This window comes from Neopsephotus bourkii, unplaced genomic scaffold (assembly GCF_033783945.1).
Source record: "Neopsephotus bourkii isolate Nb327-2 ecotype Australia unplaced genomic scaffold, CSIRO-AGI_Nbou_v1 NB_1760, whole genome shotgun sequence".
Classification (NCBI taxonomy): Eukaryota; Metazoa; Chordata; class Aves; order Psittaciformes; family Psittacidae; genus Neopsephotus; species Neopsephotus bourkii.
The window spans coordinates 6,308,270-6,320,424 of NW_026902234.1; the positions used below are offsets into that span (position 1 = coordinate 6,308,270).

Sequence of the window (12,155 nt, forward strand, 5' to 3'; positions counted from 1 at the left end):
TGAAAACCAATTACTTCTGTGATTAAACCTTCTTTTATCATAAATGAAAGGTTCTGAAAATGTTTTGGATTGTTTTACAGCTTTACACTCTATGGTCTTAGAAAAGCTAAGCATATAAATTTCAAAGAAAAGTCCACAAATGTAAGCAAAGTATGAGCTTAATAAACCATGTTTCCTCACCTCCAAGCTGTTATGAAGATGCTTTGAATTGTATCCTGCCTAGAAACTATGCCTAGAGTTGTTCTGTTTGTTGTTTCAGTTTTACAAATGCTTTCGTCAGCTTTTCCACTGCCAACCTCCTTCCTCCACTGATGGAGAGCCCACCTGCCACTCCAAGGTAACCGTTATCCAGCTGAATCAGAGGATCGATGGTGGAAATGTGTGCAATAATGAACCACATTCAGAAGCAGTAAAATGACTTCTCTCCTGCACCCAGAGCCAAACCTGGAGCCTGGAGTTTCAAAAGCTCTACCACCAATCTCTTAGGAAAACTGGCTCTGACTGAAAGTACAGGCCTTAACCACAGTGTGTTTCATTTCACTGCCACGTTTACCCAGCTAACCTTAAAATTAATAAAGGAAGTTGCTATCTGTGTGATAGGAAAACTGTCAAGAACAAATATTGGGGCTCCCTTATAATTTCCTTAATAACCACAAAGAAGGCCACATCACTGCAAGGATGGTACAACAATAACAAAAATTTTAGCAATATCATTGACTTTCCTGTAAATCAGTTAATGGAGCATCTAAGAGTTTTAGTTCTTAGTGATCTGTGGATCAACGTCCCCCAGAATCAATCTAAAAGGCACACTGGGATATTTAGTTTAGCTTCTTGCCTTTCCTGCTTTGTTCCATCCAGTCCATGTCTTGGGATTTCAGGTTAGGTTGCTCATAAATAACCAGTTTCTCTCAGTCCACTCAAGTTTTTGTTCATACTGGACAATGATGTTTTGAGGGAGGGAAGACAAACCCTATTCTAGGGAATAACAGTAGTCAGTGCTAGGCTTTTTTTCCTTTAGCACTACAGACCTGCAGCCAAAGAGACCAATGGTGTGGTACAACCAGTGCTCCCAAAATACCTATGGGTGAGTCTCAGGGCATGCAGGACTACACCGTCAGTCTACATGAACCTGAGGAAGTAGGTGCCTCCATTTTTGCTGTCACAGCTTCCAAATTCTCCCTTGGAATGATCTGTTTCTGCCATTCCATTCAAAACCAGAAAGTAACATAGCACTATATAAAAAATAATAATAATAATAAAAAATAGAGGTGTGGGGCTAAAAAAAAAAAACACCCCAAAACAACACAAACCAAGCAGCTTTTTCAGAAAAGAAGCTGTTTTCTCTTTGTGTGAATACAGTCCTCATTAAAGCAGGGAAAAAATGGGTTAATTTCTGTCCCGTACCTTAGAGGATGTGAAGGCTCTCCACAAGTGACAGCCCTAGTGTTGTAGTAGAGCTGTTATTGCTATCAAAGTTTATAAAAAATATTAACTGAGCGTCTTTAAAACACTAGCAACGGTTTAGACAATGAGGACATTTACACCACTCCATGTACTAGGATGTATTCAATTTTTACATTCTAATGCCATGTCTACTAGCTTGTTTTTCTTATCCCTCTAGCTCAGCACTGCTGATGGAGCTCCCTGTGCTACCTGCCTCATATTCCCACCCATGGTTTTTGTCCCACTCTTGAACTCAATTTCTTTCTTTCCTTGGTGCTGACATTGCAGTGAGTTACTGCCATCTGTATCCAGCAGGTATAAGTGTGCCAAGCTGTCTATATTTTCATCTACCTCACAATTCAGTTTCCCCATCTTCCCTCTCTCTTCCAGTTACCTTCAGTGATCTTGTGATATTTTTTCTAAATTACCAGTAGCTTTTTGGCACTTAAATGATCCCCAAAATACTTTTTACATTCCGTTTGAACTTTTATGAGTATTTTATGTTTTGGATGCAGTCTGAAAGCTAGAGAAGATGTATGCCCCTGACTGCTTACTGACTTGATCTTGCCTCTGCTAACCTGTTTTGCATGCCAGTGTACTGTGAGAAGTCCTACATTGCTTCCCATTTCTAATATTTACAAATCTATTACTGCTTCCTAGGTTTCTCTTCTATGGCTGAACCTGTTTTGCATTTCCTCCTGCACCTGTAGTTTCCAAATGTCCCGTATTTACTTCTTTTCCCTGTATTGCCTGTGGCGTACATGCCTGTACATACTTCTTTTGTCTGTGTACTTTTCACATTACTGCCAAATTCATCTGCAAGTTTGTTTTGTATCTTAGCAGTCCTCCATGATCATCAGCATCAGTATGAATGAAAAACATATTGTTTGATAGCCTGTAGGGCGAAGAATTTCCGTATGATACACTTCAATATTTGTCTCTGCTCATAGTCCTTAAGTTAGTTTTTAGTCAATGCACATTTACTACACACAAAACAGCGCAAACCTAGGGTGACGTTATATGAGCACAGTGTCCCAACACCTTATGCTCTGGACAGAATGAATCTCACTGATAGGTTCACGCGCATCTCTAACCTAGCTGGTCTAAAGTACTCATGTTTATACACAGTGCAGGAGACAGGCATTTCTAGGACAAAAGTCATCTGACTTATTTTAGATGTATACATTAGGACACCTATATTTAGGATGGACTGTTCCCTGTAAGTGTTGTTCCTCTCCAGTGGCTAGGCAGAAACTGAAGAGTCTGGCTCTTGCTATCAAGCACCTCCTCTTCCATTCTCCTAGGTCAGAAGCTTTTGGAGCTCTGTGAAAAAATAATCTAACTGGCTTTTCCAGGAGCACTGTAAGAAGAAATGAAAATGAGGTGTGATTCATCTGACCAAATGTGCCCACTGGTGCAGTTACCCGCACCTGAGATAGGTATCACAGGCTCCTTTGCTGCCCTAGATGAAGATATGCACTCTTAAGGAAGCAGCACATGTCTACTCATCCCAGAGTAGGTATTTAAAAACAGATCATACAAGTAATGTCTCAGAAGTTCCTGTGTCCTTGTTGACTGTAGGGGAAGCCTGAGTGAGTGGCACAGCAAGCAGGTGTAAAATGGCCATCAGACCGATCTCTTCCAGATCTGTTGCTTAACCTTTAAAACTTTTAGGTTTTAGTCTCCAATCTAACATAGTAAGGAAGATGTTAGGGTATCTGGCATGATTTCAGCTTTGGCCAATGCTGACTGGTGCAACCATGCATTCAAAATCACAACTGAAGATACTTCTGTATAGGTCACTCTAATTCTAATGCCCTTGCTGGATTTTCAGAAGTCACATTTGGATTACAACTGTGAAAATTCAAAAATGCAAAATAATTCTGCCTGTGTGGAGAAAAGTTGTTTTATAGTAGATCATTCACAAGGATGCTTTATGGAGGTTTTACAGTTGAATGGCAATGTTCATGACTACTGCATTAGACAAAATAAGCATTGTGAATCATAGAATCACAGAACGGTTTGGAAGGGACTCCTAGAATATTCTTGAAAAAATATTTTAAATATATTATTCCAAAGAAATTATGTGGCTGTCAGAGAAGCAGTCAACCTGCAAGTTTGATATAACAGTACTATATTAGATGCTGTATATGATGAAGTATTATGTATTTCAAAATATTATATATTAGTATTTCAAATCCTTAGACAGATGTGTTACTTTTTTTTCCTGTTTGGCAGATATTTATGGTGTTAGGAAGTGTTGGGTATGTTTCAAACTCAGTGCAGTTGGCACAAATAAACTCCTGAGCTTTCACAATCTGCACTGAAAACATTTAAACCAGAAATAAATTAAGGTTAAATTCCTTGCATGGATGGTTTATATGAATGAACACGTACTATGGATTCTAATCAAAAGGAGAAAATGTTTTTCAATTTGTTCTTGGCAATTTTAATGACCCAAGAGATTTTGAATTTCCAACATTCATCTTTTGTACAATACAATTAAGCTTTGTGGTTAGCACACTAATTTAAAAAAGAATGGTCTCTAGTTTACAAGTAAATAAAATGTAGTTTAATATACCTGAATACAACAGATGCTGTATGAAAGCATCTGGAAGAGTAAGTGTAATTCAGATATTCAGCAAGAACTCGGTATTCATTTTAACAAAATATGCTGAAAACAAATACACATAATCTGACTATTGTACTCATAATGTGTCTCATTTCACACACACAACAAATTTGTTTACAGAAAAGAATTTAGATAGGCACCCTAATAAGTTTGTGTAACCTGTGCACTTGAAAACATTACAAGTAAACATAAAGCATTCAGAACATATAGTTTTCTATATGCTGGTCTACTTCTGTAGTCTCTCTTGATTAGATTTAAGATACGAGAGGAAAATCTGTCACTCCTTGAAACTGGGCCAAACGTGCCTCAGTTATTCTTTGGAATATATAGTAAAAGTAGCTGTAGCTTTTTAAAATACTATGTTTCTGAAAAACGGTTCTTTTACCTCTGTTTAGCTCATGAACTATGAAGAATACTAACCACAAGAAAACCAATTGTCACCAAATGGCCTGGTGCCTAAGCTTAGGAAATTGTGCGGTACTTGTCATCTTTAATGTACAGAGACTCTCATTATATAGTAGACCTACAAGATGACATACTTATCACTTAATGCTGAATGCAAAAAGTGTACATTAATCACAGTAATATATTCTGAAATATGAACGTAGTCTGGAAAATACTGACCAGTAATCATATAATTTTAAATGTATTACTCAAATATGTGTGTGATTTGGGGTGCTGTAAGAAGAGAGTTTGCTCTTTTACCTCTGTATTTCAGAAGGTAGGAGGTGGTCAAATTTCAGAGTCCTTTTATTAGAATAAGAAGAATTTAAAGCTGATGTATTTGGAGGTATTTATTTTTGTGGTAATACTTGAACAACACTGAGCTGGAAAGACACTATTCTGTTCCTTCACCAACTGCTGGCAAACAGCTATAAAGGCAACTCTTATTAATGTTGAATTGTTTCTTTCAGATCATGCAAGCGTATTTTTTCTAAGCTGAGCTAGAGATCAACTGCATTGTTCTATTCAACATGCTCTCTGAAGCCGTTTTAAATTTAAGTTTAGTCATACAATGATCTGCTAATGTTGCAGTGTAATGATAGTCTTGCTTGTACTATTGTCTCAGTGCATGCAAATGAAGATTAAAATAATGTTATCAACTATTAATGATGCATAACTGTTAAATCTGTAATGTCAACTGCAAAGCCTCAAACAAGCCTTTCTTTTTCCCAACAATAAAGTCATCTGGGCTTAGTTATTTTGCGTTCAGTGGTTCATATGCTATGCTAAAAGCTACAACACATAGCAAAGACTACCACCTACACAGATAATGTAAAATGTTATTTTTAGACCATGTCTTGGTTTGGGATTAAAAAAAAAGACAATATAACACCACAGTCAGAGCTTTCAACTAGCTTTCTAAAAAGACAAAAGCTGTTTGGTATAAAGGTATATGGATGTAAAATTCAAGTAAACACACGTCTGAAGACATAAGCTAGCAAGGTGTACTGGTGGACTCTGACAAGTAAGAATTAATAGCAAATCCAGTTAGTAAACAACAGACAGGAGCAAAATCTTCATAGAAAAGCCTACATATAGTCTTGACATTATTACAAGGCCCGCAAACTTTCTGAATGCTAATGTACCATCCCATCTAATGCACACAGAATGCTGCTTTTGAGAAACTCAAGGAAACAGTTTTAGACTTGGTCTTCAGATGACAAAAACGTAAGATCAGCACTAGGTTGTTTACACAGGCTACCAAGGAGGGTATAGGAACAGTTCTCTTGCAGAAGAGTGGTGAAAATAGAGACTGCAGGGATATACACACCCAGCCTCAATTAAAAACTCAGCATTGGTATGTTCTGAAAGAGAGAAGGAAGACTGAGTTCATATTTCACAGTGAAAAATGTATTAGTAGGAAGTGAAGAGGTAACACTTATTTCTGATGCCAAAAGATAGAGCAAATCCTTCTTTAAGAACAGTGATGTTTTCTCAACTGTTAATTTAGGATTTGCCAGTGGAATCCAGGTTCAAGATTTGGTGTCTGGATGTTTACATTTCTTCTGGAAAAAAATGGAACAGACCAAAGACGTGATATAAACATATAAATAGCAAACACAATTTTCAGCCAAATGTGAACCAACAAATTAAACTGCAAAAAGTCACTATGGCAATTGTTTAATGCTAATGCAAGGGAGTAATACTGTGCGGAGTTTTGTTCAAAAGCTTGAAGGTGGCAGCTGCAGAAATGATGCAAAGATACACAAGAATGGGTTCGCAAAACTCATCTAAGGATTAGATTAGGAAGACAAAGAGTAAACAGTTTATAATGAGGAGTGACATTAGCTAAGATATGACGTGTCACATAAGGCAAAGTTACAAGCCAGGGAAAGCCCACACTGGTGACTCAGAAAACAAGCCAAAAAAGGACTCTCAGATTAAAATATTTTACCCTAGAGAACCTTTCCCCTCCCCCCCCCAAAAAAACAACAACCCAAAACCAGCAAAGCAAAACCCAATCTCTGAGTTTGCTAGGTCATTAACAACCTTTGAGCTAGAAAACAGCACACTAAAGGATGACTTGCCTGTGACAAGCTAACCCTTCCTAGACATGGTATACCCCAGAAGTAACACCTAGCAAACAGGCCGCAATCTAACAAGACAGTGAGTTCAGCCTACTTTCAATGATGTCCTGAACTCATACCCCTCACTAAGTCATGTAGAAAACAATGTTAAAGTTTAAACAAATTTAGCAGAAAAGACTGCAGCAAGATGTGGGTCTGCATGCAGTGTTAAGGTGCAGCCTGATACTGGCCATGGATGGGTTTCCATGAGCTGCCAGAAGAAAAACAAAGAAAGGATCATCTACAGGTTAGAACCTGATGCAGAAGAATGGAGAAAGTCTAATCTTGGAGGAAGCTGATATTTATTGGGTAATATTCATTTCACCTGGCTTTAAATCTCCATAGTGTGTGTGTTATCATTTCAGAAGAGGCTGGAAGCAGTGACAGACTTATGCCTTACTTTGTACACAATCTGCAGAGCACCACCAATGCTGCTCTGTGCCACACTTCTCTTCCCATCCTTTCCTCTCTCCTCCTTTACACTTGAGACATGTACTGCACTCCCCTCACCCCAACTACCAGCCACCACAATGCTATTGTCTCGCCTCAGCATAGGGTTTTGGGAGCCAGGAGCTCCAAGAGGAACTTACACCAAGTCAGGGCATCCCATATCCCAAAGTGCGTGCAGAAAATCTTCCTAGCTCCCATGCAATAGAGAAACCGGTGAAAAGGTGCTACCTCTTCTCACTCATTCCCCTAAAGTCACAGCATATGAGACTACCTCTTCCTCATAAATGACCCACTGGCCCCTTTTCCAAGACACTTAATAACATTGTGACTTAAGTACTTTAATACAGCTATTAACAGTGTTAAATGATTCCCCTGACATCAATCACTGCTGAAGGATGCTGACATGCAAAGCACCATGAGAACACATTCTACCAAGCATCCTCCCTTTGGGAAGACTCAGCTTCTTACAAATAATGTTAAGCAGCAGAAATAAATAAAACTGCCAAGTGAGAAAAGCAATTACTGAAGAAACAGTCTAAGACCACCCCAAAATATTCCTGACATTCCTGAAAGGAAAAAGTCTGACATTTCCATGTTTTAATTTATACATTTCTCCAACTTTGTAAACTGGGACTACAGAGGAATAAAAAGCTTTAAATAAAAGTGCTTCACTTCACCCAGAACCATTTTTTGTTTGGTTGGTTGGTTGGTCTTCATTTTTTGCACATTACTGGTAGCAACAGTGACCTGAGGAACTGCTGCTCTTCCCCCACAAGTAACCACAGCTCACAGAGGGCTACCTAACTTTCTGCCAGTGTAAATGTGGACAAACCAGATCCTTGCGCAGTCTCCACCCATTCTAATCACAGAGCATTGCACACAGACTTACAATAAGTTATTAGAATAAAGTGATTAGAGTCATGATGGTCCACGCTATAAAGAGCTTAGATTCGGAGCTATAGGTCCTTCTGCCTGTGAAAATTCATATCCTCTATTTAACAGTCTACCTTCCTTCACACAGTTGTTTTGAGCACAACAGTATTAGCAGTGTGGCCATTTAATAAACCATTTTCCCTTTATCTTCTTGAAATTAAGACAATCGTATTTTATGATGGCCATAACTTACCCATTCTTTCTATTAACTTTATAGGAAATAATTTTATAGATTTTAGAAGAATCAAGTAGAAGCTCAATATTCAGGATACACCTTTCTTACAGGTGCACTCAGTTGTGTCTGCCATCTTCATTCCCAACTAGATGATTTAATGCGTTAGCTGTTGAGTGATATCTGATCTGAAGACCTTTGACAATATGCAGTTGCTATTTCTGTGCTGTCTCCTAGTTTTTATTATGTTACACATGCACTGCAAAGGCATCCATTCAATAATGTTATCACAATAGGAAGCCTCTCCCTAAAAAAAGTATTTCAAATGCATCAGAACAGTAGCTAGCTATCAAATGAGGTGGATATGACTCCCAACAGGCCTGCCTTACTGCCTAGCTTTCTTAAAGCTAACAATGGCATTACCACAATGTCTAAGCATATCCTTTGGAAAAGAACAATATAAATAAAATCCCCAGCAGAGGAAAAGGAGGTAAAATTGCATTTGTACACACAGAGTATATTTATCTATACAGCTTTTGTTGTTAATGTTGTTGCTTGCTTAATGTGGTATTTTCAAAGCTTTCCCTGCTTGAAGAATATTTTTTGCCAGGAACATTTAGATTTGGGGTTGAAGATTACTTTTCTATTCTTATAGTGAAATTAGCTCCATTTCTTCAAAGAAAGCTTTTGAAGTGTTTCTTATATATGGCAGAAGTACAGATTGACAGCACAATGATCCTCTTCACTGTTCTTACAATCAGCAGCTGTTAACCTATTTTTATCAACAACTCCATTACTCTAAGAAATGCTTTTGCTAAATGTGAATGCAGCTGCTGAGATCATTCCACACGAGCAGTCTTCTTATGAATTTTTACAAGCAGGCTCCAAAAAATCTCACTTCAGGAAATAATCAACTGCCAAGCTATCCTCCTCCAACACACAAAGCCTCCTCTTTCCCCTCGTGCTCCAGGTAATCACAACTCACTCATATCATTGATGGGCACCTCCCACGATCTGATGGTCATCCCTTTGAGAGCTTCAGCACCCTCCCTAACGCCTTTGGTGGGGCTCCACAATATCCTGGAATGCCACTACTGCATTCAGAGCCAACCTAAGAACTGTTTTCCCATGTTGGATGCAATCTCAGCTATCTTTGCTTCCAGATAGAATAAAAGAGCATTTTCTGACTGCAGCAAATACCTAGACAACGTCAAGTATAACAATGTCAAGGAAGAAAAGATGTTTTCAAAATGGAAGACAGTATTTGGAGCTTTATTGCCCCCTGTGTCTCTAGAAGCTTGAGCAAGGAAGATCCTGTCTCAGCCTTGATTTTCTGACTGCTTGCATCCTTCAGACATTCATGATCAGGACCTGCTATGCATCAGTTAAGTCATTATGCTGCATGCACTGTGGGTACAGTGCCAAATTATCCCCCAAGAAATACTAAGAAGGACCAACAAAATACAGTGAAACTACTCCTTCAAGTGTAAGAAGAAGAGTGCCGTTTTGGGCACTTTCAGACTGACCACTCGAATCTGAAGCAGAGCATGGGAAATCAGAATCACAGAATTGTCTGGGTTGGAAGGGACCTTAAAGACCATCTAGTTCCAGCCTGCCTGGCATGGGCAGGGACACCTTCCACTAGACCAGGTTGTGCAAGGTCCCATCCAACCAACACTGCCAGGGATGAAGCATTCACGACTTCCTTGGGCAATCTGTTCCAATTTTCCACCAAACTCATTCCTTGATCTGTGTAGGGAATACTGATTGGCCTGTCAGTGATTTCATCCTCTCTGTATCATCTGCCATGTTTCCACTTGTTTTCTGATGCATCTCTGCTCTATGATCCCAAAGAAGAACTTCCGAATTGAGTAGATTCTCAACAGATAAATTAATATGGAATAATACAAATTTCTCACAGATATATGTATGCTTTGTAAGTATGGTATGCATACTATGGATGTGAAGGCCAAGAAAGCAGAGCATTAAATTCACCCAATTATTTTATTGTTCTCATACTGTGTGATTTAGCTAGTCACTATTTCTGCATGGAGTACCAAGAACAAATAGTACATGTGTATGGATCTGACCCTCATGCAAAGCACACATTCACAATTTTTCAATTTTTCTTTTAATCTAACATGCCTACTGGCCCACCTCTAATATACCTACCAATAAAACCTGAAGAAGGAGGGTTGGGCTGTATCTTCTCTTTAGTGTTCTCCTGAATGATGTCCCAGAGCTGCCATATAAACTTTGGATGGAGAATGTAAAACGGCTGATTTGGATTCTTCCTGCGATGCTGTACGTAGGGAGTGAACAGATTGTAGTCTGGCTTTCTATACCACTGGCAGAAAAAAAGTAGTATTTATTTAAAATCCTATAGTATCAAATGTGTTTTGAACACTACATGTACAATAACATTTGGGTTCTTTAGAACAGAAGGAAAGGTAGCAAAGCAGTCTGCACTGGTGGATGCTTCTCCTAGCAAGCCAGTCCTCACTCTGGGCTATTCCCTTTCCTTTCTTCAGAGACTCCCTATACACAACTGCACTGCAGTGGGATGAGCCAACCTCATCTCTCCTTCACAGGCCCATGTTAAGCAAGGTGTTCAGAAAGCCTTGACTCAAGATACCCAGTGTGGGGGTGACCCATCCTCTGAATGTGTCCCAGTCCCTGATGGAGGCAGCAGCAGCACGTGAGGCAGGCTGACGGCAGCCTGTGTAGGAGGCAGGCAGCCTCTGGCATCTGTTGCTAAGGGAGTTCAGCAGATGAAGATTCACTTTCTACTTTGCAGCCTGCTCAGCTCCAAGGTTCCCCTGCCAAGAACCATCAGATCAACTGGTCCACTGGAGCTGCAGCACCAGCCAAAGCACAGACTCCCCCAGTGACAACCAGATGGATGTCTGCAGCTCTCAGTGAGGGGGCAGATGATGAGACACAGATGGCTGTGGGGGAGTGGACATGAAGGGAAGACTGATAAGGAGGAGGACTGAGAAATGGGGAAGGTGCCAAGACAGATTTTCATTAGGGTGTTTTATTTTGTCTGGGAGGGAGAGGGGAAGGTGGGGGAAAATGGATGCAATTCTTCACCTTTTCTGATGAAAACTCCATCAGAAATCTAGCAATGTTCCCTCCTTGGCAAACCCAGAAAAGTCACTGTTACGTGAAAATAGCGATATTTTATCTAAAAAACCCCAACATCATCATTTATCCTAGCATCTAAGAGCAGTCCATTCCTGTACAAATGCTGCCTACTACAAAGGTTTTGACCAGTAAACCAATTTTGACCAGTTCTTGCGGTAATAACATTCCCCACTCCTTGGATTAAGACATACTTGAGTGTTCATTGTGACAAGTGAGAACCAGTAGACTCCCGTACTAACTACATTAATTTTCTCCAGTCCTTTCAGACCGATTGCAAAAAAAGGTCCAAGCAGACATCTTACCACATTCAGATTTGCAGAGTAGGGGGCAGGATCCCAGGCTACTAAGATAACATCTTTGTACAAGGAGCTGTCAACAAAGTGATGGTTTGGATTGGTGAGAATCTGTGAACACAAACGTAAAGAATTGGACAGCATTAAAAGCAAGTGGGATCCAGAAAAATGGCAGAAACTTTCTCTGAAATGAACAGTCCTTCCCATGCTGCTGTTTGTTCTGCTTTAATTCTGATCAATTTTAAGCATTTTGTTTTGTTAAAAAAAAAACAAACCATAAAAAAGAACTTAGCCATAAACAGCACTCATGACAGTTTGAAGTAGCAGTATGCTGAATTACTCTCCATCTGTGAGGGATGTGATGGGACCACTTGAGATACGCATAAGTGTAGATCAACACTACTCTGTATTCTGGAATTTGAAAACAAAAGCTACAGTATTTCAGACCACTTCCAAGTTCCTCTTCATTCTTTGAAGGGCTACAGCCCCCGTGGCTAATGTCTTTCCTTGCCTCC

The 12,155-nt window shown here is 39.5% G+C and overlaps 2 protein-coding genes across 2 annotated transcripts in view; one reads left to right on the forward strand and one right to left on the reverse strand.

The window, feature by feature from the left end:
* LOC133225493 (opsin-3-like) overlaps nt 1-590 on the forward strand; it is a 79,478-nt gene extending 78,888 nt beyond the window's left edge. Inside the window, exon 4 of the mRNA XM_061377941.1 lies at nt 260-590. Coding sequence (XP_061233925.1) covers nt 260-418 — 159 coding nt within the window. The 3' untranslated portion in view covers nt 419-590. The remainder of the gene's footprint in view (nt 1-259) is intronic.
* The window catches only part of ST6GAL2 (ST6 beta-galactoside alpha-2,6-sialyltransferase 2), a 49,425-nt gene that overhangs the window by 3,766 nt on the left and 33,504 nt on the right, over nt 1-12,155 (reverse strand). Inside the window, exons 4-5 of the mRNA XM_061377940.1 lie at nt 11,650-11,751; nt 10,373-10,547 (exon numbers count right to left, since the gene is read on the reverse strand). Coding sequence (XP_061233924.1) covers nt 10,373-10,547; nt 11,650-11,751 — 277 coding nt within the window. The remainder of the gene's footprint in view (nt 1-10,372; nt 10,548-11,649; nt 11,752-12,155) is intronic.